This window comes from Bombina bombina, chromosome 6, assembly GCF_027579735.1.
Source record: "Bombina bombina isolate aBomBom1 chromosome 6, aBomBom1.pri, whole genome shotgun sequence".
NCBI lineage: Eukaryota > Metazoa > Chordata > Amphibia > Anura > Bombinatoridae > Bombina > Bombina bombina.
Window position 1 is genome coordinate 862,223,354 of NC_069504.1, and position 25,920 is coordinate 862,249,273.

General features: G+C 38.9%; 1 protein-coding gene across 1 annotated transcript in view; it reads right to left on the bottom strand.

Annotated features, from left to right (window-relative positions):
* DNAH2 (dynein axonemal heavy chain 2) overlaps positions 1-25,920 on the bottom strand; it is a 456,831-nt gene that overhangs the window by 350,719 nt on the left and 80,192 nt on the right. The window contains exon 9 of the mRNA XM_053719507.1: positions 3,910-4,115. Within this exon, the coding sequence (XP_053575482.1) occupies positions 3,910-4,115 (206 nt within the window). The remainder of the gene's footprint in view (positions 1-3,909; positions 4,116-25,920) is intronic.

Consider the following 25,920-nt stretch of genomic DNA (forward strand, 5'->3'; position numbering starts at 1 on the left):
TGGTCAGTATGGAATTGTCTTCCAAGACTCCTTGAGAGGTCTTCTACTAAAAACCTCTCAGTCAATATTGAAAATGTGAATAAAAGGGTAATACCCATTCACTTTCATTTCTTAGTACAGCTCCTTGATTCATGATTAAGGAATTGACCGAAACATGTAGGACAGACTGGTTCCTGAAAATGTTCTGTCTAATTTTTTGCTGTTAAACCCTGTTGCCTTTTTCAAATACTTTGCACTTTTTAAGTGTATGGATTATTAAAGCGTTTGTTGCTTTTAAGGATCGCAGTGTATTCTCTTTGTTTTTTACAGTTTCTTGGTACTACATAAAATTAACAACGACAGAAATGTCGTTCCAGAGTAGCTAAAAAACTCCTTAGTAATAACTGGAGCAGAGATAGCATAAACCTGAAGATACTACTTCAGTATCAGCGTGAGGAATCATAACGTCAGGACTGAGATCTTACTACCGAAGTATCCCCTTCCTCATGTAACTTGGAGGGAACCTCTAAGCAAGTAGTTTACAGTGACAGAAACCTCATTTAACATTTATTCTTCCTCTTGCGCTCTCCCTGCAGCATGGGAAACGCTGACAACCCACCTGACATGCCCAGATGGAAACGATGTCTAGCAAAGATAACCCCAATAGAAGTCGAGAAGGAAGCACAGGGTACTGGATGAACGGACGCTAAGATTTTAAGACACTGGAGGGGAAGCCTGCATAAATAATGAACATTGCCCGAAAGCTTCAAAAAACATCCAAAGCAATGTCGGCTCTGAAAAAAATCTTTTTTTTTTCTTTTTTTTTTTTTTTAAATCTTATAATACATGGAGACTTTAGTCAAATCACAGAAGTATCAAGACGTACTGTAAGAATAACCTCCTTATTCACTTTTTATTCAAGGAAAACTGAATATCATTACCAAAATTACCGTGGCTTTAAATGATAAAGGAAAACATTCTAACCTAGTTCCTTTACAATGTACATGCCCTTAATAAAGAGAAAAGGACTCCTGGATCCTGAATATCTAACAAATTGTTTATTAAAAATGGATGGTACTGTCTCTTTAAAAGTTAAAAACACTACTTTATTTTTAACACAGAAAGAGTCTTGAATATATATAAAGATCTCCAGACCCCACTAAAACTTAGTAGGAATTAATTCAGACACCGAATGAAAACATAATCAATAAATAAATAGTAGTTGTTCTGACAACTAAAAGATAATTAGGCATTACGTAAAACACCTCTCTGCTATACTAAATAACACAGCAGAGACGACATCGAGACTACTCCGCACGCTTGGTCCGTACAGAAAGTAAAGCCCCTCTGCTGCATGATCCACAATGCAGCCCAAAAGTCATCCAGATCCCTTAATACTCTAAACTCGAACTGCTTATGATAATTCTCTCTGCTGCAGCTATGTTCACCTCGCAGCAGAGAAGATATCCGCCACACTCATATTAGAGCAAAAAATAGAAGCCTTTCCGCTGTAAATCCTTTTTATTCACTTTATATAGCGCAGCAGAGAAAAGCATGAAGACGTTCTTGTAATGATAGAAACCTCGCCGCTGCATAATTACAGCGCAGCAGAGGTTTCTGGTGCCCAGAAAAAAACTGTCACTCTAACCACCCGGGAAGGAGACAAGGAATGCGCAACAATGGCGCGTAACTTAGCCCCCCCATCGTGGGCGTCTCCAGTCAAACTCCCGGACGGCAAAAAGTAAACAGTAGCCGCGTCTTTACAAATGTTAAGTATAGTCATTTTGCCCCAGACATAAATCTGAACAAACAATCTCTCGGGTTGGCAACTAACATGAATAAAGCTAACTAAACTAGCACTGCACCTACCCTACATATTCCTTAACGTGTAACGTAAACCTCCCAGATGGCTGTAAAGAAAAATAAGCCTTTGGGAGCTGCAAACATGCTAGATTATAACAAAAAACAGAGCCACTTCCCTGCGTCCTCCAGTGCCTGCATGTCCTGCCAGAGAAAACTGTCCCCCTCCCTTTTAGGGCCAGAGTTATCTAGTGTCCAATGTAGGGTATATAGGGTGCTAAATTTTCCAGTGTATGCTCTCTTCTGCAGCATATCCTTCCAGAAAAAAAAAATGTTTGCACTTACCTCAGAAATCTGCCCGGCAGGAGGGCAGCACACCCGGCTTGCGAGGTCTTCTTCCTCACATTGGCCTGTGGAACAAAAAAAGTACTGAGTACATTCTCTTCCCTCAGACTTTTACAAGCAGGGCAGCAAACCATGTATGGGAGGCGCAGTGAGAATTATGTCCCACAAGTTCCCATTGCTTTAAAGCCACCAAAAGCTCTAATGTAGAGACTGATATGGACTACGGCTACACCCCAGGACAAAGCAGCACACTCTGGCACTACTTTAAAAATAATAAACTCTTGATTGAAAAATCAATACTAACACCTCACTTTACCTTTTCCTATCACTAACGTAGGCATTGAGAATGACTGGAGTGGGAGGGAAGGGATGAGCTATTTATCAGCTCTGCTGTGGTGCTCTTTGCCTCCTCCTGCTGACCAGGAGGTGCATATCCCATTAGTAATTAAGATGATCCATGGACTCATTCTGTCATAAAAAAGAAATTAGGATAAGTGTAGAACATCAATGACTGGCCTGCACTCATAAATTCAGGGCTTTGCTGAGTAGTTATCAACCCTTTGATTGGATACTATATCCCAGTAAAAACTTGTCAATTCTTCCCAATCAAAATATATCTCAGTTTCACAGTAGAATATTGGTTCCTACCAGTTGTCCTCTTGCACACTGCTATAATTTAACGCTACAATGAACATATCATGATCTACGAAAGGACAAATAAGAGAATTTAAATTGATTAAATATCCTGTGATAATTTTTTTTGCTCAAATTACCTACCAAGCATACAAAAGTTTGCTACATCAAAACAAGTGATACATTTTCAATAAAAAAATGATTCTAATGGAATTTTGAATGCACTGCTGTGTATTTCTAACTCACAGTGCTGTCAATCATGGTTCTTCTTTAAGAGGATCATTATTTCTTTGTTGCTTCTAAAAGAAGGTATTTTAATATGTATAATAATGTATTTGTTTTTTGAAAGATAATATGTCTGTCCCGGATAAACATTTTATTTTTAATTCTGGTGGAGGTGTGATTTTTTTGTACATGGATACATAATGCTCTTTTATATATACAACGGAATATTTTTAAGCTTAAAGGGACATAATACTCATAATGCTTAATTACTTGAAAGTGATGCAGCATAACTACAAACAACCGACAAGAAAACATCACCTAAGTATCTCTAAAAAGAAAGATATTTTACCTTAAAATATATTTAGATTACAAAAGTAATTGCTCTGTGAACAGTTATCCTTCAACTGCTGTCAGCTGCATGTTGAAAAAAAACAACAACCAATCAGTTTCATCTGTGCTGATGCCACACTTTGCTCATGAGATTTCACTGAAATCAAGTGACAATTCATAGTAAACTTATTTAAACTGAGGATGGAAATAACATGACTGTGCCTGCACGTACCAGATGCACACTCCCTTGCAAGTCCTGGGACTAGCATTCCGATTGGCTGCTTAAAGCCCCTTTACAATAGAAAGTAAAATAGATTCCTTTTTTGCATACAGATGTGCAGGTAATATTTTCTAGTCAGCTTTTTACAGTTATGCTGCATCACTTTCAAGTGCTTCAGCTTTTGGATGTCATATCCCTTTAATGTCTCTTTAATTAAAGCAAATGATCTACTGTAAGGGCAACCAGCATCCAAAACTCTATTTAGTGGAGGGGGAAAATCGAAGGTATTAAACAGAACAAACAGAATAGTATAAGGTTACTGCTATATATAAGTATATAAGATGTGGTATACAGACTTGTCCCCTTGCCCCCTATACCTGTTGTATTCATCATGCCATGATGTGCTCTTTACATCCAAAATGGTTTTCTTAGCAGATTTCAGCATGAGCAGATTCTTCTTAAAAGTATCTTCAATTTCTAACAGGTTGCGTGTGATCTGAGGGCCACGGTGCCCAGTGAAACAGGGTAATGGGGTCTGCGTGCCATCTACCCAACGCCCAAAATGCTGCTGGCACACACACACCTGAGAGATACAAAAGGAAATCACATTACTGGTTAGGCTTCCATGTTTTTAATAATCACGAGTTACAATAACTAGAATATTGTGGTGCAATCTTCTTATTGTAATAAATATATTATTTGGCAAGCAGAAACCTTGTTCTGTATAGTGAGGTTTGGAACTTTTGGCAAAATGTTGAACCTTGTAACTTAGAGGTTTCACCATTTACAGTATGAGGGTTGTAAAAATCGTGTCATAGAAGGTGATCAGTGGTAGTCACTTCCTTCTTACAGAAAATAAGTTCACGCATTTGCATCAAAAATACATTACAAAGTACAGTTACACTCATAATAACACCATGTAATAAAAATTATTTATAAAAAATATTGCACACAAATGTTATAAGTAGGGCTGTCGAAAATAATCGATTTGATGATGCATTGCTATGCAGCCTTACACAATGCTGCATCGATGCATCTGAGTAGCCGCATCAATTCTCGCGACGTCAAGTGACCCCGCCTGCCGGAACAACGAGAGTCAAGAAAAAATACACAAGCGTGTCTGCAGAGCGGGTTTTCTCCACTGCAGGAGATGTGGTAACAGCAAAAAGAAGCACCCTCAAACCAGATAATGTGGATCAACTAGTGTTCTTACAGAAAAACCTACATATTCCATAATTCTGAGCAGTGATTCATGTTTATTAATATTTAATGTTTTTTGGCACATCCAGGAAGTGCTTTGTGCCCCAGTGCCCACACTCCAGTCCAGTTGTTAAGTTATTTTATATTTGTTATAGCTTTTCTTATAGCTTTTTGCAAATTAAAGCTTAAAACCTTGAGTAAATCTTTGTTGGATCACAAATATACTACACAACCACATCACTATCACACACACAAACAATACAAAAGAAACAATGCACAACTGAGCATACCTCATGTGCATGCCACCCTTTCTTCACCATGATTCACTCTCTATGATGAGTGTGGTTTTTGTGGTATTATTTGTGTGTGTGTGTGTGGTTTTTGTGGTATTGTTTGTGTGTGTGTGTGTGTGTGTGTGGTTTTTGTGGTATTGTTTGTGTGTGTGTGTGTGGTTTTTGTGGTATTATTTGTGTGTGTGTGGTTTTTGTGGTATTGTTTGTGTGTGTGTGGTTTTTGTGGTATTGTTTGTGTGTGTGTGTGTGTGTGTGTGTGTGTGGTTTTTGTGGTTTTGTTTGTGTGTGTTGTGTAACTATATATTTGTGATTCCATAAAGATAATCAAGTTCATCTAGTAGTTCAATGCTACTTATTGTAATGTCTATTAGTATTTCTACTACTGTGTGTTCCAGATTCACTGTGTGATGTTTTCCAGTCAGGAAGTGCTCTGTTCTGTAGATGTTGTGTTATTGTTTACAGCACACCTGTAATTTAGTGTATTGTTTGTAATGCAGTGCATATTGCATAAGGAATTTTTCAGAATAAAAAGTGTCTATTTTAAATAGACCCTTTACGATAACATTCCATGCCATCCATCCAGGCAGATCTGTAGGGGTTAACCAGTTAACATTTAACCACCACCCGCTTAGCGCCTCTACCAAATAAATCCTAAACGTGTACTTCAGACAACTGAAGCCAAACCACTTTTAGAGAGGAAGGAAAAGTCTTGACATAATAAATTGTAAATTGAAGCTTTAAACCTTGAGTAAATCTTTATTGGATCACAAATATACTACAGTAAACAGCTGCACACACACAGTCACACACAACACAATACAAAAAGAAATCACACTCACCTCATGTGCATGCAACCCTTTCTTTACCATAATTCACTCCTATGATTGATGATCTCAGTGTTTTTTTGTATTGTTTGTGTGTGTGTTGTGTGTGTGTACTGCTGTAACACTAACTAACTATATATTTGTGATCCCATAAAGATAATCAAGAAACTAGTAGTTCAATGCTACTTGTTTTAATTGTGTAGTACTACTACTGTGGAAGTGCTCTGTTTTGTAGATGTTGTTTACAGCACACCTGTAATTTATTGTACCGCATATAAGGGATTTATGTTTTGTTTTCTGAGGATGACTATATATACATTTAAATATATTCTTTTATTGAAGAAGTGCACTGCGTACACTGCACTTACACTACTACTTCAGTTTGATGCTATTTAGTATTTACTGTTCTAAATAAATACAGTTGTTGTCTGCTGTTTTCAGACTTTGCCACATGAGGAGTGTCCTTTTTTGAGCTGATAAAATAAAAAAAGTTCTAACTGCTTGAATTTTTTTTCTGAAAATTTTGAATCATGGGCATAATTAGGGAACTAATCGTGATGCATCGTAGAATCGAATCGTTGACATGATAATCGTGATCAAATTGAATCGTGAGGCCAGTGAAGATGCGCACCCCTAGTTATAAGGGCTCAAAGATATCAGATCTCAGGTGTTAGGGAAAAAAATACCCACAAATACCTAGTTCCTTCTGTGCGAATAATGCTCAATCCTCAAACATCTGCTAGATCTCCTTACCAGCAGAAAAAAATGTGTTAACAATTATACCCAAAGAGGATGGCACTAAAAGAAGCTATTCTTTTGCCATAATAACTGTGATATTAAATGACTTATTATGGGAAAAGAATAGCTTCTTTTAGCGCCATCCTCTTTGGGTATAATTGTTAGGGAAAAAAAGGCAGACAAAGGGCTTTAACACAGAGATACATATATATACAGTATGTATGTATATAAAAATATGCTTTTACATGTTTTCATCTATACATATAAATACATAAATACATATGGACACATATATAGACATACATATATGTATGTCTATACTATATGTGTCCATATGTATTTATATGTGTATATATGTATTTGCATACGTATGTACATATAAATACATATTTACACACATAAGACATTTATATATAAGTGCATTAAAGCCCTTTGCAGTTAAGTAGAGGAAAACATGTAAAAGCATAATAATACTGTGTATTAACTGTAAATATTTGACATTCCAATGTTCTGCATCTAGCACAATATGTTCTATGTATTTCTAAATAGATATTACTCTATATATCTGTATATATCTATACCTATAATCATGCATATATACTGTATAGGTATAGATTTATTTTGTACCAAAATACAATCAGATATATGTAGAAAACAAAATTTATGCTTACCTAATAAATTTCTTTCATTCCGGATATGGTGAGTCCACGGCATCATCAATTACTGTTGGTAATATCACTCCTGGCCAGCAGGAGGAGGCAAAGAGCACCACAGCCAAGCTGTTAAGTATCACTCCCCTTCCCACAAAAGCCAGTCATTCGACCGAAGGTAAATAGAGAAAAAAGGGGCAACACAAGGTGTAGAGGTGCCTGAGGTTTTAGTTAAAAATAACTGTCTTAAAATAAAGGGCGGGGCCGTGGACTCACCATTTCCGGAAAGAAAGAAATTTATCAGGTAAGCATATATTTTCTTTTCTTTTCTAAGATATGGTGAGTCCATGGCATCATCAATTACTGTTGGGAACCACAAGCTAGAGGACACAGATGATAAGGGAGAGACAAGACAGGTAACCTAAACAGAAGGCACCACCGCTTGAAGAACCTGTCTCCTAAAAAAAAACTCAGCCGAGGCAAAAGTATCAAATTTGTAAAATTTAGAAAAAGTATGCAGAGAAGACCAAGTTGCAGTCTTGCAAATCTGTTCCACAGAAGCTTCATTTTTGAAAGCCCAAGAAGAAGAGACAGCCCTAGTGGAATGAGCAGTAATCCTCTCAGGAGGCTGCTACCCAGCAGTCTCATAAGCCAAACTAGAGAAAGAGAAGTTGCAGTAGCTTTCTGACCTTTACGTTTCCCAGAGAAACAAACAAATAGGGCTGAAGGCTGGCAAAAAAAATCCTTAGTCGTCTGAAGGTAAAATTTTAGAGCATGCACCACATCCAAGTTGTGCAACAAGCGTTCCTTATTAGAAGAAGGATTATAACATAGAGAAGGAACAACAATTTCCTGATTAATATTTCTATCCGAAACAACCTTAGGAAGGAAACCAAACTTAGTACGCAGAACCACCTTATCGGCATGAAAAATAAGATAAGGCGAATCACACTGCAAAGCTGAGAGTTCCGAAACTCTCCGAGCAAAAGAGATAGCCATAAGATACAAAACCTTCCAAGATAACAACTTAATATCTATGGAATGCATTGGCTCAAACGGAGCCTAATGCAAAACCTTAAGAACAAGATTAAGGCTCCAAGGAGGAGCAACTGACTTAAACAAAGGCCTGATTCTGATCAAGGCCTGACAAAAAGATTGCACATCTGGCACATCCACCAGACGCTTATGTAACAAGACAGAAAGAGCAGAAATCTGACCCTTCAGGGTACTAACTGACATACCCTTTTCAAGGTGTGTTACCTGCATTTATGTATTGACATGACTAAGGACTAGAGGTCCGAAATGTTGTCTTTTCTTCTTTGAATATCCCAATAAAGATGGAACTTTTTGCATAAGTGGTGAGTGCTGCTGTTTCCTTTGGAATGTGTTACATTTTAGGGGGTTTTGTGTGGTACCCCTACAGCTTGCACCACTCACTTATCTTTGTGCTGTACCACTTGGACTGTGTTTATACCTTTTTCCAGACCTACCTGAAGAAAAGACAAAATCCTAGGAATCCTGACCCTACTCCAATAGTAGCCCTTGGATTCACACCAATAAAGATAAGTATGCCATATCTTATGGTAAATATTTCTAGTAACAGGCTTACGCGTCTGAATCATGGTCTCAATGACCGACTCAGAAAACCCACGCTTAGACAGAACTAAGCATTCAATCTCCAAGCAGTCAGCTTCAGAGAAACGAGATTTGGATGAAGGAAGGGATCCTGAAATAGAAGGTCCTTCCTCAGAGGCAACTTCCAAGGTGGGAGAGATGACATTTCCACTTGATCCACATACCATATCCTGCGAGTCCACGCAGGTGCTATTAGAATCACCAACGCTCTCTCTTCCTTGATCCAAGCAATGACTCGTGGAAGGAGAACAAACGGAGGAAACAGGTATGCCAGCCTGAAGTTCCAAGGAACCGCCAGAGCATCTATCAGAGCAACCTGAGGATCCCTTGACCATGAACCGTACCTTGAAAGTTTGACATTCGGCCAAGGCTCCATCAGATCCAACTCCAGCACCCCCCATTTGAGGGTTAAGCTGGAGAACACCTCCGGATGTAGTTCCCACTCCCCGGGATGAAAAGTCTGTCTGCTCAGGAAATCCATTTCCCAGTTGTCCACTCCTGGAATGTGGATGGCAGATAGAAAGCAGTTACGAGCTCCCGCCCACTGAATAATCTGAGCCACCTCTTTCATTGCTAAGAAACTCAGAGTTCCTCCCTGATGTTTGATGTAAGCCACTGAGGTTATGTTGTCCAAATGGAGCCTTATAAACCGGGCTAAGGACAGCTGAGGCCAAGCCATCAGAGCATTGAAAATGGCTCTCAACTCAAAGATGTTCATGGGGAGAGCTGACTCCTCCCGAGTCCAGAGTCCCTGGGCCCTTAACGATTCCCAGACTGCTCCCCAGCCCGCAGGCTGGCGTCCGTGGTCACAATCACCCAGGAAGGTATCCAAAAGCATGTGCCCTGAGACAGATGTTCCTGAAAACACCATCACGGAAGAGAATCTCTTGTCAACTGATCTAGATCAATCCTCTGAGACAGATCTGCATAATCCCTGTTCCATTGCCTGAGAATGCATAACTGCAGAGTTCTCAAATGAAACTGAGCAAAGGAAATGATGTCCTTCGCAGCAACCATCAGACCAATTACCTCCATACATTGAGCCACTGATGGTCGAACAGTAGACTGAAGAGAGAGGCAAGAGAAAAGAATCTTGGCTTTTATGACCTCCATCAGAAATATTTTCATTGATAGGGAATCTACTATAGTCCCTAAGAAAACTACCCTTGTAGTTGGAATAAGGGAACTGTTTTCCAGATTCACTTTCCATCCGTGGAATGTAAAAAAGACAACAAGATCTCTGTGTGAGACTTTGCTTGTTGAAAAGATTGCGCCTGAACCAGAATGTCGTCCAAATAGGGCACCACAGCAATTCTCTGAGACTGAATCACTGCCAAAAGAGCCCCCAGAACCTTTGAAAAAATTCTGGGAGCTGTGTCAAGGCAAAATGGAAGAGCCACAAACTGAAAGAGTTTGTCCAGAAAAGCAAATCTCAGAAATTTGTAATGATCCATGTGAATGGGAACATGAAGATGTGCATCCTTCAGGTCTATGTTCGTCATGAACTGACCCTCTTGCACCAAGGGAAGGATGGAACGTATAGTCTCCATCTTGAAGGACGGTACTCTGAGAAATTTGTTTAGACACTTTAGATCTAGAATAGGCCGGAAGGTTCCCTCATTTTTGGGAACCACAAACAGATTTGAGTAGAAACCTAGACCCTGTTCCTCTACTGGAACCAAAACTATCACTCCCAGGGAGGAAAGATCCTGAACACATTTCAAGAAAGCCTCTCTTTTTATCTGATCTACAGACAGTCTTGAGATGGTGAAACCTGCCCCTGGACAGAAAGGTTTTGAATTCCAATTTGTAACCCTGAGATACTATGTCCACAGCCCAGGGATCTGGGATATTAGGTACCCAAGCTTGAGAAAACTGAGAAAGTCTGCCCCCAAGGTAAACCCTTCATGCTGATTTGGAGACAGCTGAGAGTTTCTTAGACTGCTTCCCCTTGTTCCAAGACTGATTGGGTTTCCAAGCAGACTTGGACTGTTCCTGCTTGGAAGAAGAAGGGGAAGACTTTCCTCTGAAGCTACGAAAGTAACGAAAATTACTCTGACGTCCCTTAGGTTTATTCTTCTTACCCTTTCCCACCCATAATATCAGAAGTTATTTCTGCCAGACCAGGTCCAAAAAAAGGTCTTGCCCGTGTAAAGAATCGCCAAAAACTTGACCTTAAAAGAAACATCAACAGACCAAGATTTTAACCATAATGCCCTACGAGCGATAACAGCGAAACTAGACGTTTTTGCTCCCAGTCGACCTGCTGAATAGCATACAAAATAAAGGAATTGGCTAGTTTAATAGCCTTAATCCTGTCTTGGATCTCATCCAAAGGAGTTTCCACCTGGAGAGAATCAGACAAGGCATCGAACCAATAGGATGTAGCACTTGACACAGTGGCAATACACACTGCAGGTTGCCATTGGAGACCTAGGTGAACATATATTTTCTTCAAATAAGCTTCCAGATTCTTCTCCATGGGGTCTTTAAAAGAGCAACTATCTTCAATGGGAATAGTAGTTCTCTTAGCCAAGGTAGAAATAGCTCCTTCTACCTTAGGTACCATAAGCCATGTTTCCTTAATAAAATCTGCAACCGGAAACATCTTCTTGAAAATAGGAGACGGGGAAAAGGACACTGCCGGCTTCTCCCATTGGTGTGTAATAATCTCTATGGCACAGTCTGGCACCGGAAAAACCTCCTTAAAAGGAGAAACATCAAAGTAACTATTAAGTTTACTAGATTTCTTAGGGTGGACAAGTACAGGTGTCTCTGAGTCATCCAAAGTAGTCAAAACCTCCTTTAACAGTACCCAGAGGTGTTCAAGCTTGAATCTGAAGGATACCACCTCAGCGTCAGATGAAGGAATTACACTATCCGAGTCTGAGATTTCACCCTCAGAAGTTCCCGAAGAATCCTCCTCATCAGATTTAAGAGGGAAATCCATCTGAGAAGCATTGCTGGAGTCAGAATCCTTGCTCTCTTAATCTCTAAGTTTCCTCTTGCGCTTCCCCTTTAACATTGGAAAGGAAGTTAAAGCCGCAGATAATGCTGAAGAAATCTGGGCAGCAATTTCTGCTTTTAGATATACTCCCCCAGGAGTTATAGAGAAACCACAGGGCACTGCGTTTGACGCCATTGAGGCTTGGGACGTTGCAGGAGAGGGCTGTGGTAAGACCTGAACAGCATCTTCCTGAGAGACCTTGGGTTAAGTACCAAAAAACGTATATTTACTAACAAACACCAATTCCCAAAATGGAAATTAAATTACAATAATGAATTCTTTAATTTTAATTATTATTCTCCTCAGTCTGTGAACTCCAGCTAGAGAAGTTCCCCACAAAGCAAAAGCAGTTTAGACAGAGGCTACTCTCTAACGGAAACACCCCCAGGCAACTCCACAGATCAGACTTGACTGAGGTGCCTACCCTTCCTGGAGCCGGTGACAGGCAAAAAACAATGGAAGCGACTACTCCCAGAGCCGGACTGCCGTAACTGCTCAGACGCTGCTCCACACTTCCGAGAGCTGCTAGAAACCCAAACTCACTGCACCATGGGAAGGAAATAAACCAAGTTCCGCCCTTCCGCATAGAGAAGACGCCTCCCCCTGAGCACACAGTGCAGGAGAAAGTTAAGCATCGTAATAATGTGACTGACACACAGCACTCCCCATTGCAGAGACCTGTAGGATCATAATAAAAATACCTTCTATTATTGCCATACTAAAATAAATGGAGCCCAGAATAATAGTATTAACCACTCTCTGGTTAAATGGTCTCACACATGCTAAATAGTGCCTGCCTCATGCCTTTTAGTATAATCCTGACCCCAGGAAAAAATCTAAGTCCCATTGAAAATGCAGGGTAATTAAAAGGGGATACCTGGGACTGAACCAGGAATCTCTTGATCCCTCTTAGTGCATAATCTCCCCACCTGGAAGAAAAGGCACTTAACTGCTGAACTTGCTGTCTGGCATGTAGACAGTCCACAAGGTATGAGAAGACACAGTTCTTCACAAAGACCTGTTATAGAGAAAGAACAGAGTAGCCAACTCTGGTTTTCTATACCAGGGCAGGAAAATGTTAGGAAAAAGCAGCAATGCCCACCTTACAAGTTCCTAACTGCTTTAAAGCCACCACTGCCCTTACTAAAGAGACTAATGTGGAGAACGGCTAGACCCAATCCTTAAAAAAGTTAAATAAATCCAATTTCTTCACCTCCTCGTTGCACCAAAGGCAAATAGAATGACTTGGGTTTGTGGGAAGGGGAGTGATACTTAACAGCTTGGCCTCCTCCTGCTAGCCAGGAATGATATTCCCAACAGTAATGGATGATGCCGTGGACTCACCATATCTTAGTTAAGACATATGTATTAATGAATACATAGAACATATTCCTGTATGTGAAGAACATTGGAATGTGAAATATTCATATTTTCATGTAGAAAACAGGAGAATATGTGATCGGGTTTGCACGAGAGTAGGGTGCTAGGGTTTTCTTTCCACTTTTTTTTCTCCATTGACTTGAATTAAGGAATACGTGAATGCAAATGCGATATTCTAATTTCTGCTTTTAGCGCTCATCGAGTTAGCACGCAAGTTAAAACAGTTTACTTTTAACTCATAATACCATTGTAATATGACGAGCGAAAAAAGCAGAACTTCTAGCACAGATAATGCTAGGCTATTTTTTCATCTGTTAAAAGCGCAAGTACTTATTTTTATCATTTTAATTATTTGTACCAGGCTAATTAGAAGCCGTTATTTGTTCTAAGGGAGACGTCCCTTCCACTATGTTTTACATGTTTTAGATGTTATATTTGCATTTTATTAAATTGATATATTGTTTTTTATAGTTGTCCCACTTTGATACATTATTTACCTCTCATTTGATTTTCTCTATACTAGTTATATTAACCTAACCTGATAAATCTCACAGGCATCCCAATCACACACCTGTTTTTAATATCATATACTATGCAACACAAATTTTTGCACTAAATATTCACACACTTAACAATATTTTTAACCCGTGCTTTTAGCGCTTAATTATCTTTCACTAGCTTTTGCACATATTGTTTTCTTGGAGGGGAAATCACTAGTTAAGCAGGGTTCTTATATCCTCTAAGCGCCTCTACTTTTATTTTCTTTGCACTCCTGTTTCAGCACAAGCCTTCAGGCTCGCAGGAAAAGGCAATTATGAAGCAACGGTCTTAAGACTGCTGCTCCATAACTGGTCCGCTGCCTCTGAGGCTGCGGACATCAATCCGCCCAATCCTATACGATCGGGTTGATTGACATCCCCTGCTAGCAGCCAATTGGCCGTGAATCTGCAGGGGGCAGCTTTGCACAAGCAGCATTGCACTAGCGTATGCTGTCGGCATTCATCGATGTCTGGCGGACATGATACGCTACAGCGTATCATGTCTGCCAGACAATGATAATTCGGCCCCTATGTCTTTAACCCCCTGCAAAAGGCTTCAGAGTCACTGAGAACTGCTGGCCTCAAATGGAAATTAATGATGAGCCTTGGGATTTGTGACTGCAGCTGCTGATTGGGTCACCAGCAGTTTATGCTGCTAAATTACATTTTGCTTTTATGGTCCTTTTAATGACTAGGCAGAATACAGTAACACTGGCAAGGTCTTGTCAAATTTTAATTAGTGCGACACTAAAATCTAAATTAAGCTTTTATAATCCAGATAGAACATTTAATTTAAAACAGCTTTCCAATGAACTTCCATTATCAGTTTGTTCTCAGTCTTTATATACACACTTTCTGAGGCATCAGCTCCTACTGAGCATGTGCAAGAGCTCAGAGTATATATGAGTGGGTAATTGGCTGATGGCTATTACATGATACAGTGGACAGGAAAATGGAAGCAATCTTTGAAATTTCTACAGATAATTTAAATTTAAGTGCAAGGGCGACTGCATTGTGTTTTTATTGTGCATTTGTGGATTTTGCAATTCTACTGAAATAGTCCTTTAAACTGCTGAGTACAAATATTGTAGGATGGTTACTATGCCGCAAGCTATTGTTTTTTATCCTGCACTTGCAGATCTCCTTAAAGGTGTTCTCTTATTTTAACTCCTTACAGAAGACAGTTGGTAAAGCTCTGCATCTTTTCACTGGGCACCGCCATTTTGCATTGCATGTATTGTTGTATCCAGTGACAAAAGCAGTGAGCTTTCACAGATTAGTGATGTTACTGGCATTTTGGCAGCTGTACTTTGCACTTTGCTTACTAGAAAACAGAATCTTTACATATTTGCAATTTTTTATTGGTTTAAAAGTTACAAAACAAATATATAAAAAAAACACCCCAGGAACAATATAGAAAAATTTAATAATAATATGCATCTTCTATTTTGTATTATGCACTCTGAAATAAAGAACACAACAATATGTTCAAGTATACTTAAACTTTAAGATGGCAGTGCCCAGTGTGAGGATAAAAAGCTACACTAACCAGAACTTGTAAAGGGTTAAAATAAAAGAATGGCTTTGAAGAGAGCAGCAGGCATAGGAGGAAAACAAAAACATGGTTAGTAGTAACCAAGGTACTGAAATTGGAGCCAACAGTTTAATGTCCCTTTAAGCCAGGGTAAGAATTAGTATTAGTATTAAATGAAGCATTCTGATTAATTTCATTACACAATGGACCCTATTAAAACGCGACAGGCTTCCCAATAAAGTTTTTTATTTCCTATTTTTTGTAATATTTCTAAGCTTAATATCACTCGATTTCATGCCGAAATAGCTCTGATAAATATATAGACATTTTGAACTTTGGCATTCCTTTAAATCCATCTAGAAAAAATAAGATAGCCAGGTAAAAAACAAAAAAATTATAGCCATATTTGAATTAAAGGGACAGTTTACACCAGAATTTGTATTGTTTTATAATATAGATAATCCCTTTATTACCCATTCTCCAGTTTTGTATAACCAACACGGTTATATTTTAACATAGATAGTAATACAGCAGACAATAACGGTAAGTGCTCGTTGAAGACCAGGGTAGCTAACAATACCCTCAAAATCATAGGAATACCATAATAGTCCACAGCACTTAGATAAAAATATCCTATATTGGCATACCCCAAAACGTCACCAGTTCGTTACATTGTTGTGTCAATAAAGGATACTTTTATCTAAGTGCTGTGGACTATTATGGTATTCCCAACACTGTTATATTAATACACTTTTTATCTCTGTGATAACCTTATAGCTAAGCATCTTCTGACAGCCCCCTGATCACATGACATTTTATTTATTATCTATTGACTTTCATTTTAGCCAATTAGTGCAGTGTCTGCAATAAGCCACGGGCATGATCACATTGTTATCTATATAGCTCACATGAACTAGTACTCCCCTGTTGTAAAAAGCAAGAGGTGGCCTTCGTTTAGCTTTCAACTAAGAATACCAAGAGAACAAAGCACATTTGATGACAAAAGTAAATTGGAAACACAGGAAAATTGCAGAATTCACTATTTTGAAGAATGTTTCATGCTTACTTGCTCGTGATGATTGCAAGTTGTTAAATGTTAGACAATGTTCATTTATTTTAAGTCACGTAAAACTGTGATTCTGTTGCAAGCAGTATATAAAGTGTGCATTACAAATTATTTAGGGTTAGATTACAAGTTGAGTGCAAAATATCGCTTCCGCAAAAGTGAGATTTGCAATCAACATAGTAATACCTGTGCACGAAAGGCGCAATGCGAATGCAACCTCGTGTTCGCATTACACCTAAGAATTGCACTCACAAGAGCGCGCTTCCATAGGCTCCAAAGGGAGCCTCGTTCTCATGCCATGAGACACAGCATGAGAACGAGCGTAGCGAAGGGGGTAAGTTGCGCAGCAATGGGCAGAAAATATAAATATGTATATGAATATATATATATTTATTTATGTTTTAATATGTGTATATACACATATTAACATATACAAATATATATATATATATTCATATACATATATACAGTATTTACAGGGATAACATAGTCTCTATAGACCACAATGTAAAGGCACTTTTCAATGCCGTTTCTTTTCTAACACCGCACACCCGCCACTTTTAACCCCTTAAAACTGCCTCCGGCAGTTATTAAAGGGACATTAAACCCAAACATTTTCTTTCATGATTCAGATAGGAAATTCAATTTTAAACAACATTCCTATTTACTTCTGTTATCTAATTTGCTTCATTCTTTAGATATCTTTTGTTAAATAAATAGCAATACACATGGGTGAGCCAATCACATGAGGCATCTATGTGCAGCCACCAATCAGAAGCTACTGAGCCTATCTAGATATGCTTTTTAGGAAATAATATCAAGAGAATGAAGCAAATTAGATAATAGAAGTAAATTAGAAAGTTGTTTAAAATGGTATTCTCCATCTGAATCATGAAAGAGTTCTGACCTTTGGTTAATTTTCAGAGTACTAATTGCTACCGCAAGCTCGTGGTAACACTTGTAATGGCTGTTTATTTGTCGCACGCCCGTAAACGGGCAAATTTGCCCATTTGCGGTCACGCAATAAATTAGAGCTCCACTTGTAATCTAGCCCATAATCTCTTATTAAATGGAGCATGGGGAGATTTGTTTTCACTACTAGCTGGAATTATCTAAAGAATGAATCAGATTGAAATAACTTTAGTTAAATAATATGCAAACTAGACTAGTTAACTTTTTAAAATATTTTAGGTGTTAAAATGTAAGCATTATTATAAGGGACTACTAGCAATAGGTATCATTTAGTGCAGTTTTCCACAATAACAAATACATTGAAGATTTTTGTTAAACTTAGTGTTTCACACAATAATCATTCAACTTTAAAATACGATATTGGTACCAGACTTTTCCATTACAAAGCATAAAAAATGCTTATTTCTAAACTCTAGGCAAAATCTTGTGACTGAATAGGTCACTTTAATCCTAAACCCAAAATTGACAAAAATGTTAGTTTTCAACATGTCACTGTTCTCAGATAAATACAGAATTTAGTTTGCATCCCCTTTTAAACTAATTTGGTATAAAAGGGGTTACAATGTTCTCCCTTCCACGCTTCTCTGTCGGACACCATGGGTGTTGCTCAGAGACATGTCCGTTACGCGCTCAGTACCCATGGCAACAAGCCACGCGAGGACAGACGCTTAACATCTCCCCCGCTGCCTGGCTGAATAGGGTTTTTATAGGGATGGAGGCAGGACATACAAAGCTACAGCTCCCTAATTATTAGCTCCCATTTTAAAAGCAAGGTGGGGGGGGGGGGTTCAGGCAAAGGAGCAAACCTCAAGTAGTGGGTAAAAAAGCTGTTTTATTTCTGTAACTTCTCAACACTCAGAAAGAAGGAAACTCTCAATGTTTCCATCTGTGTAAAAAAAACTGTATAAAACTCATTAATCTCTTCTAAATTTGTCTGTTTATACCTTGAAAACTGAGGATTTTTTTTAACTTGTTAACTCCTTTGCTACTGGTAATTTCAGAGAAAAACTTGACCAAAGTATTGGAGCATTTTTAGCATTTTTGCTATCACTGATTAAACAGACAGAGCTTCTTTTTTCTTTCTTTCTTTTTTTAAATAGACCTATGAAAACCATATACAGTATATATATATTTTAAATAAGAAAACCTAAGGTATTGATCTAGGCCCATTTTGGTATATTTGATAAAACTTGGCGAAAAATAGTTCGCTTTTTCGCAAACTTTGGATTTCTCACTGAAATTATATACACACAACTACTGCAGTCATAAGACAAATGGTTGTAAAAGCTTCTCTGGTATCCCCTTTGTTCAGAAACAGACAGGCAGACAGGCAGACAGTATGCAGTTTAGGGCTTTTATTTATTTTATTTTATTTAATTTTTTTAAATTTTTAAATTTTTATTTTTAGAATTGCCTAGCCCTTCTACCTCAATGACTAGCTGGCAGTAACAAATTACTTTAATTTTTTTTATTTATTATTTTATATTTGAGTCCTTTTTTGCTGTAGTGTAGGGCCCCCACAAATTAAATAAATCAAAGTAAACATAAAAAGAAATAGCTTGTGTAAAAAAACAGTTGTTTTCTTGCAAAAGTAGCACTTCGAATTTCTTAGTGTAGCCCCTGCCCCCAGTGTGAAAAGATTGGAGAATTTTTAAAACCTAAGATTTATTCTGTCAGTTCTGAGCATGAGAAAATATGACTGCCTGTTATCTAGCCTATTCACTTTATAGTACCCCAGCCAAGAGGTTTTAATAACATCAGGCTAAGATAAACCTTCCTACAGATGCCTCCTCCTCCTTGTAGGGCTGTGACAGGAAGTTATGAATAATGCACAAATGAAGTGTAAAAAATAAAAAGGTAAAATCTAATTAAATAGATGAATAATACATGATGCTATGATTTTTATTAAGTATAACCAGCTGCTTAGTGCTTTTTTATTACAACTGTGAAACAGACATCCCTTAATGATGTTTCCATAGTGTAGGAAAACCCGCCCCTCCCACCCACCTCCCTCCTTCCCAGCATGCACCTCTGTGTTGGACGTAGGTACTACGTCAGCACAATTCGCTGGTACTGCGTCACCACAATACGCTGAGCAAAGTACTGTGTGACGCAGTACCTACGTCCAATTGGTGCAAGGGGTTAAGGACCACTAAAGTCAAAATAAAACTTTTATGATTCAGATAGAGCACACAATTTTAAACAACTTTCCAATTCACATCCAATATCTAAATATGCGAAATCTTTTCATATGCACACTTTCTGAGGCACCCGCTCCAACTAAGCACGTGCAAGATTCACAGAATATACATATATGCATTTTGTGATTGGCTGATGACTATCACATGATGCAGTGGGAAGGAAAAAACTAACTTTAAAATTCAACTACTCATGTGAAATTCCAACTAAGTGCTTTTGCATAGTCTTTTTATCATGCATTTATTGATTATGGTATTTTACTGTGTTTAGTGGTCCTTTAATGATTAACAACTTGGTGTATGCTGTTGTTAGAGGACTTAAAGGGATAGAAAGGTCAAAATTGAAATGTGCAGGTGTGCATTTCAATTTAAAATAGAAGCATTTTGCTACATACTTCCATTAGCACAAATGCTTCTAGTAAAAGTTATTGCTGTTTTTTAGTGGCATACCCACATATGCTGTGAGGGCCCCTGCACCAGTATACAATCTCAATGAGCTGGCAATGGTGTGTATTGTCACAAAGAAAGAGAAAAAGAGTTCTGGTTCCACAATATCCACAACATCTAGGTTGTGCAAAAAACATTCCTTATGAAAAGAAGGATTAGGCCATAGAGAAAGAACAACAAGACCGCTGTACCCATCTATACTCCTGCCTTAGAAAAATAAAAGGATACCCCCAATTTCCTTTTATGTAAAAGACTTATAAGGGGTTTAACTAAAAGAGTACTCTTACTTTAATATACTCTTAATATTAAAGCTAGTAGCTGCAGTTCTATATTCATAAGCGCCTGCTTGTGAGACACTTTCATTAAACAAAATAATAGCAGTATGGAGTTTAAAAAAGGGAGCAACCCTGAAAATGCAACAAGACCGCCGCTCCGTTCTCACAAGACCGCCGCTCCGTTCTCACAAGACTGCCGCTCAGTTCTCAGTCGGAAAAGGAGCCGGGGTCACGGAAGCAAAATCAGAATGAGCAAAAATGGCAGCGCTCCGTAGAGGAGAAGCCATAAACTCTTGTAAAAAAAAGGCGCGCCGCAATAAAACACAGCTCTCTTATACTATATGTCTTATGTAGAATTGAATCCTCTTGTGAGAAACTGCTGGTAGTGATACCATTAATCCTCCCACAACAGTTCCATATGAAAGAGAGTGTTAAGACAAAACCGCTCCGTAGTTCACTTAGAGTGGTAGGTCTCGTGTCGGGAAAATGAAACAGTGCAGCCCTTCATATAAGCTGCTTCCCGATCAGTAACAGACTCAAGGCGGTCCAGAGAAGACACATAACTAATAAGGGACTTTTCTTTTATTAAAGAAGGGAATTTAAAAAAAAGGCTTAATAGAGAGCCAAACACAGTACAAACACCTTGATCTCCCAAGGATAAAATATACTGCAACATATGGCCTAAAAAAAAAGTTACCCCTTTAATAAGCCTCCATTAAAGAGATAACAAGCAGTCTCTCTCACACATATGCTGTGTCCCAATGAATATTGCAGATAAACTTTCAAAGTGTCTCCCACAAGCAGCTCTAGAAGACACTTACCCGCATCTAGCCGTCAGGAGGACAACACACCCGGTGTGAAAGGACGCCACTCCTTACAGAGACCTTTGTTAAAAAGAAAGAACAGAGTAAACCTACTCTGGCTTTCTATACTAGAGCAGCAAAAATGCTAGGAAAACGCAGTAAGGCCCACCTCACAAGTTCCTAACTGCTTTAAAGCCAACACTACTCTACTGAACAGATTAACATGGACTACGGCTAGACCCAATCCTTGAAAGGAAAGAACAGAGTAAACCTTCTCTAGCTTTCTATAATGGGTACATTCTTGCTTGTAGCTTGAAAGAAATCAATTTTTCTTTAGACTCCTCCATGCACCAAGGCAAAGAGAATGACTTGGGTTTGTGGGAAGGGAAGTGATACTTAACAGCTTTGCTGTGGTGCTCTTTGCCTCCTCCTGCTGGCCAGGAGTGATATTCCCAACAGTAATTGAGGACATTGTGGACTCACTATATCTTAGGAAAGAAAAGAGTAGACAGAAACAAAACGAAAGTAGAGCTTGTGTGCTGTTAAAACCTATCAAACTCTATTGTGGATCAAGTCAATAATCATAGTGCCATAATCATAGCCCTAAAATCAATGTGTTAAAATCACCCTTATAACAGGCTATCTTGCATATTATTGGTGAAAACCTCATGGTGTTATTCCAGTGCTTAAAGGGGAATACCCCTATACATACTACAAGACTGTAGGAACAAATGAAACTACAAAAATGAACTAACTACAGCAAATATCTGGTATATACAAAACATCATTCTATACTCAAAATATATATATACAAAGTATCATACAATGAAATGTATACAAATAAGGATGTAATAGTGAATCAACAAAGTATCATGTATACTTCACATATTAAACTGCCTATATTATAATAACTGTAACCCGCAAATACATAGTCCTATCTGTCAAAATTGACTGTTATCATATTTGTCTGGAACAGGTCATACTTTACACAATAAAGCTACTGCCCGTAATTAATAAGATCATATTCAGAATTTAGACCATAGGGTATTCTAGCCCTTAATCTGAATATCCAGTACATTTCTTGTCTTTCCAATAAACGGACTTTATAACCACCCAGTTTGGGATTTCTAACTTTATCAATTATACACCATTTTAAACTAGAAACATCTTTTTTATGTGTTCTTACAAAACTAGGTGTAGTTGATGTTCCCACGCTAATAGTAGAGAGATGTTCACGTATTTGTGAATGTACATCCCTAGTGGTCAATCCTGTATATTGCATCCTGCTACATGTACATGTAATTAAATGCACTACAAATGTGGCAGTGCAATTGAAGCATTTCTTTATCTGAAACTGTTCAATGGTAATTATAGAACCAAACTGTGAACCCACAGCCACATGTTCACAAGCCTTACAATTAACATTGTCACAACATTGCCTCAACAACAATCAACATTGCTTCCTTTAAACTGGAGCTAAAAACTATTGGAAGAAGAAATAGATGGTAGGCAAGAAGTGGCAAGAATATTACCCAGAGTACGATTTCTTCTGTAAGCAAACCTGCAACCATTGTTAACCACATTTACCAATTTTTCATCTGCTGTTAGCAACCTAAAGTGCTTCCGAACAATACTGTAAATATTGTTCCTAGTAATCTGTTATAAAGGTCACACCATCAATCTGTTTGACTGGTACAAATATCGCCCCATAATAGACCCCATAAAACAAAGAAGGTGGCAACTCTTTGCATGAAGCAAGGAATTTTCAGAGATTGGTTTCCGATATACTTTGGTTAAAATAGATGTATCACTTCGGCCTACTAAAGAAATGTCAAGATATACAATCTGCTGTTTTTGATATTTATATGTGAATTTCAATCCTATATTGTTCTCATTAATCCACTTCACAAATTTTTGTAAAGTATTCAATGGGCCATTCCATATCAAGATCAAATTGTCTTTGAATTGCCTGTAAAAAAGGATATGTTCTTTGAAGGGGTTCACATGTCCAAAGATATTGGACATTTCCCACCAACCCATATGAGGTTGGTATAGGAGGGGGCAAATTTTGCCCCCATAGCTGTCCCACATCTTTGGAGATAATGAACCCCCTCAAATTGAAAAACATAAATGATGACTTACCAGATAATTTCCTTTCTTTCGATACAGGGAGAGTCCACAGCTGCATTCATTACGTGTGGGAATACAGAACCTGGCTACCAGGAGGAGGCAAAGACACCCCAGCCAAAGGCTTAAATACCTCCCCCTCTTCCCTCATCCCCCAGTTATTCTGCCGAGGGAACAAGGAACAGTAGGAGAAATATCAGGATGAAAAAGGTGCTAGAAGAATACAACTTAAATTTATGGCTGTCCACCGGAGAGCACGGGTGGGATCTGTGGACTCTCCCTGTATCGAAGGAAAGGAAATTATCTGGTAAGTCATAATTTATGTTTTCCTTCTAAATACAGGGAGAGTCCACAGCTTTATTGATTACTTGTGGGAAATTATACCCAAGCTACAGAGGACACTGTAAGTAAATCAGCTTCCAAAACCTTGCACTCCCCAGATATGAATAATATAAAGGAAAAAACTGTCTATTCTGGACAAGGAATACGACAATCTTAGGGACAAAAACTTGTTAAACCTTATTAGAAGGGAGTCCACAATAAGGAAGAACGTATTGCAAATTGAAACAAAGAACTATGTCACGTAGAAAGACAATCCTTGAATAAGAATTCAAAGACCACCTCCTGTACATGTACAAAGGTAACCCAATGCAACTCCTGAAGGATAAATCCAACCCCCAAAAGGAGCAAGGAATTGACCTGCCAGCCCTGCCGCAGTCAGTGCCCTAGCAAAAACAACTGAACACCTGGAAGAACAATGAACCTCTGGAACTAGAGCACAAACAGAGAGCAAAAACTGCTTGCGAAAACACATACCAGAGAAAGGAACCACAGCTGGTATCCATCTGCAACCTTCCGCTTGCCAGGCAGCTAAGCTAACCAACAGGCTATCCTTGCAGGCTGCCCCTCCGAACAAGAACTAGCTAGAAAAGCCCTTCACTAGCTCATTCTAGAGGGGAAGAAGAATACTCCAGGATCCAGAAGAGAGTCAGGACAAGCTAGCTCCTCCCGACAAAAAGAGAGGGAGTCCTCCACGCCTAAAATAGGTGATGAGGAACCAGGTACGAGCGGAAGGAAAGGACCGAAACCCTTCAGAAAAAAACCTCTTGGCTAGGGCCAAACGACCCCTCACAATTTGCAGCGGAAGAAAAGATTCCAAGATGCAAAGAGACCCTGACCCGGTAGATCCCTGCAACAAGGGAACTCTCTTGGCAGCAAGCCTTTAAACCGTGATTACAAACTGGGGGGCAAAAATGGAGCAACAGTCTCACTGACGCCCACTCCAGATAGGATCGAGCCATCCTCAAAAAAGAGTGACATGGCCGAAAAGAAGAAGGTTAAAATAGACCTCCTCAGAATTAAGAAGACTGCCACAGCAGGATTCAAACTCCAAGCCTACAGCTTGCTAGGCCGGGAACTAACCCATAGGCCACTTAGTCCTGCAGGCCTCAGCTGAGAAATTTGATCTGCTTTCCTCAGATACACATTCGAAAACCTCTGGATTGTCAGATCAAACGGATGATCGTAAGAAACATCCGTTCAGGAAGAGCACGCTTAGAGAAGGGATTGCTGCCAAGAGCCGTAGTGGGCCTCCGCCCACCACCAAATAAGAGAGCCTCCCGTCCACGCTAACTCAGAAATAATCCACTCACCAAGAGGTCGCGACTGGCATGGACCCAGGAGACCAGACCTCAGAGTAAAATGCTCTACTGAAAAAAAAAACAAGGATAATTGGAAGGAAAATACTGATCCACATACCCCAGAAAACACTCTCACCCTGCTGACAGGTAAGAGACCAAGACAAAACTGCCCTGGGGGAACTAGGCTAAAAATCCCCAACACTGGGAGATCTGGACCGAACACTGGAGAACGATTCCCTAACCGGTAATCCAAAAAGACTGCTAAGACAGAGACAAAACCCAATGCTATGTTGAAGACTCTGTGTATTCTCTCTAAACAAAGATATCTAATAAGCTCTGCTTAAAAATCATCAGACCCAAAAAGGATGGGAAACCCCTCCCCTTATTGGACCAGTCACCAACAGTGTAATGACACTGCGAAAAATACCGGAACAAGAATCCAAAAGTCACCAAGTCCAGAAAGACAGAATGAAAAACTCAACTCCGGCCTCTAGGATCCACGGACCCATAGGATCCAGCATCAAGAGCCCATCCAGAAGAACCTAAGACAAGTCTTGCCTGTCCTACGGTATAGATGGACCTGCTCTGCCTGGACCAGAATAACAAGAAACAGCTCCTTCTCTAGAGTAGAAGGGAAGAACAGACTTAACTATTACCCAAAACAGGTCCTACCCGTCATCAAGGGTACGACACATCTTTTCATAAAAAACATAAACAAATGGCAAATTCTTAAAGGGTTACTAACTTTTCTCTTTTTTATCCAAAACGGAACCCACATGTCATACCATTTATATAAAACAAAAAAAACGTACTTATTCTAAAACGACGCTTCATAACGGCATAAAATAAAGTTTTATTAGTTGAGGATGATGACACGTAATCCAGCCCTCAAATATGGGCAGTACATGTCCCAAAGCACTAACCTATCGGATCTCTATATTTTGCATATCACTAATCGCTGATTACGTAGCATTGCAAATGCGCACTTTAATCTTTTAAATCTCGCATGCGTGATTGCTCTGGGTGAAGCTGAAATTACCCATATAGTAAACAGAGTCAC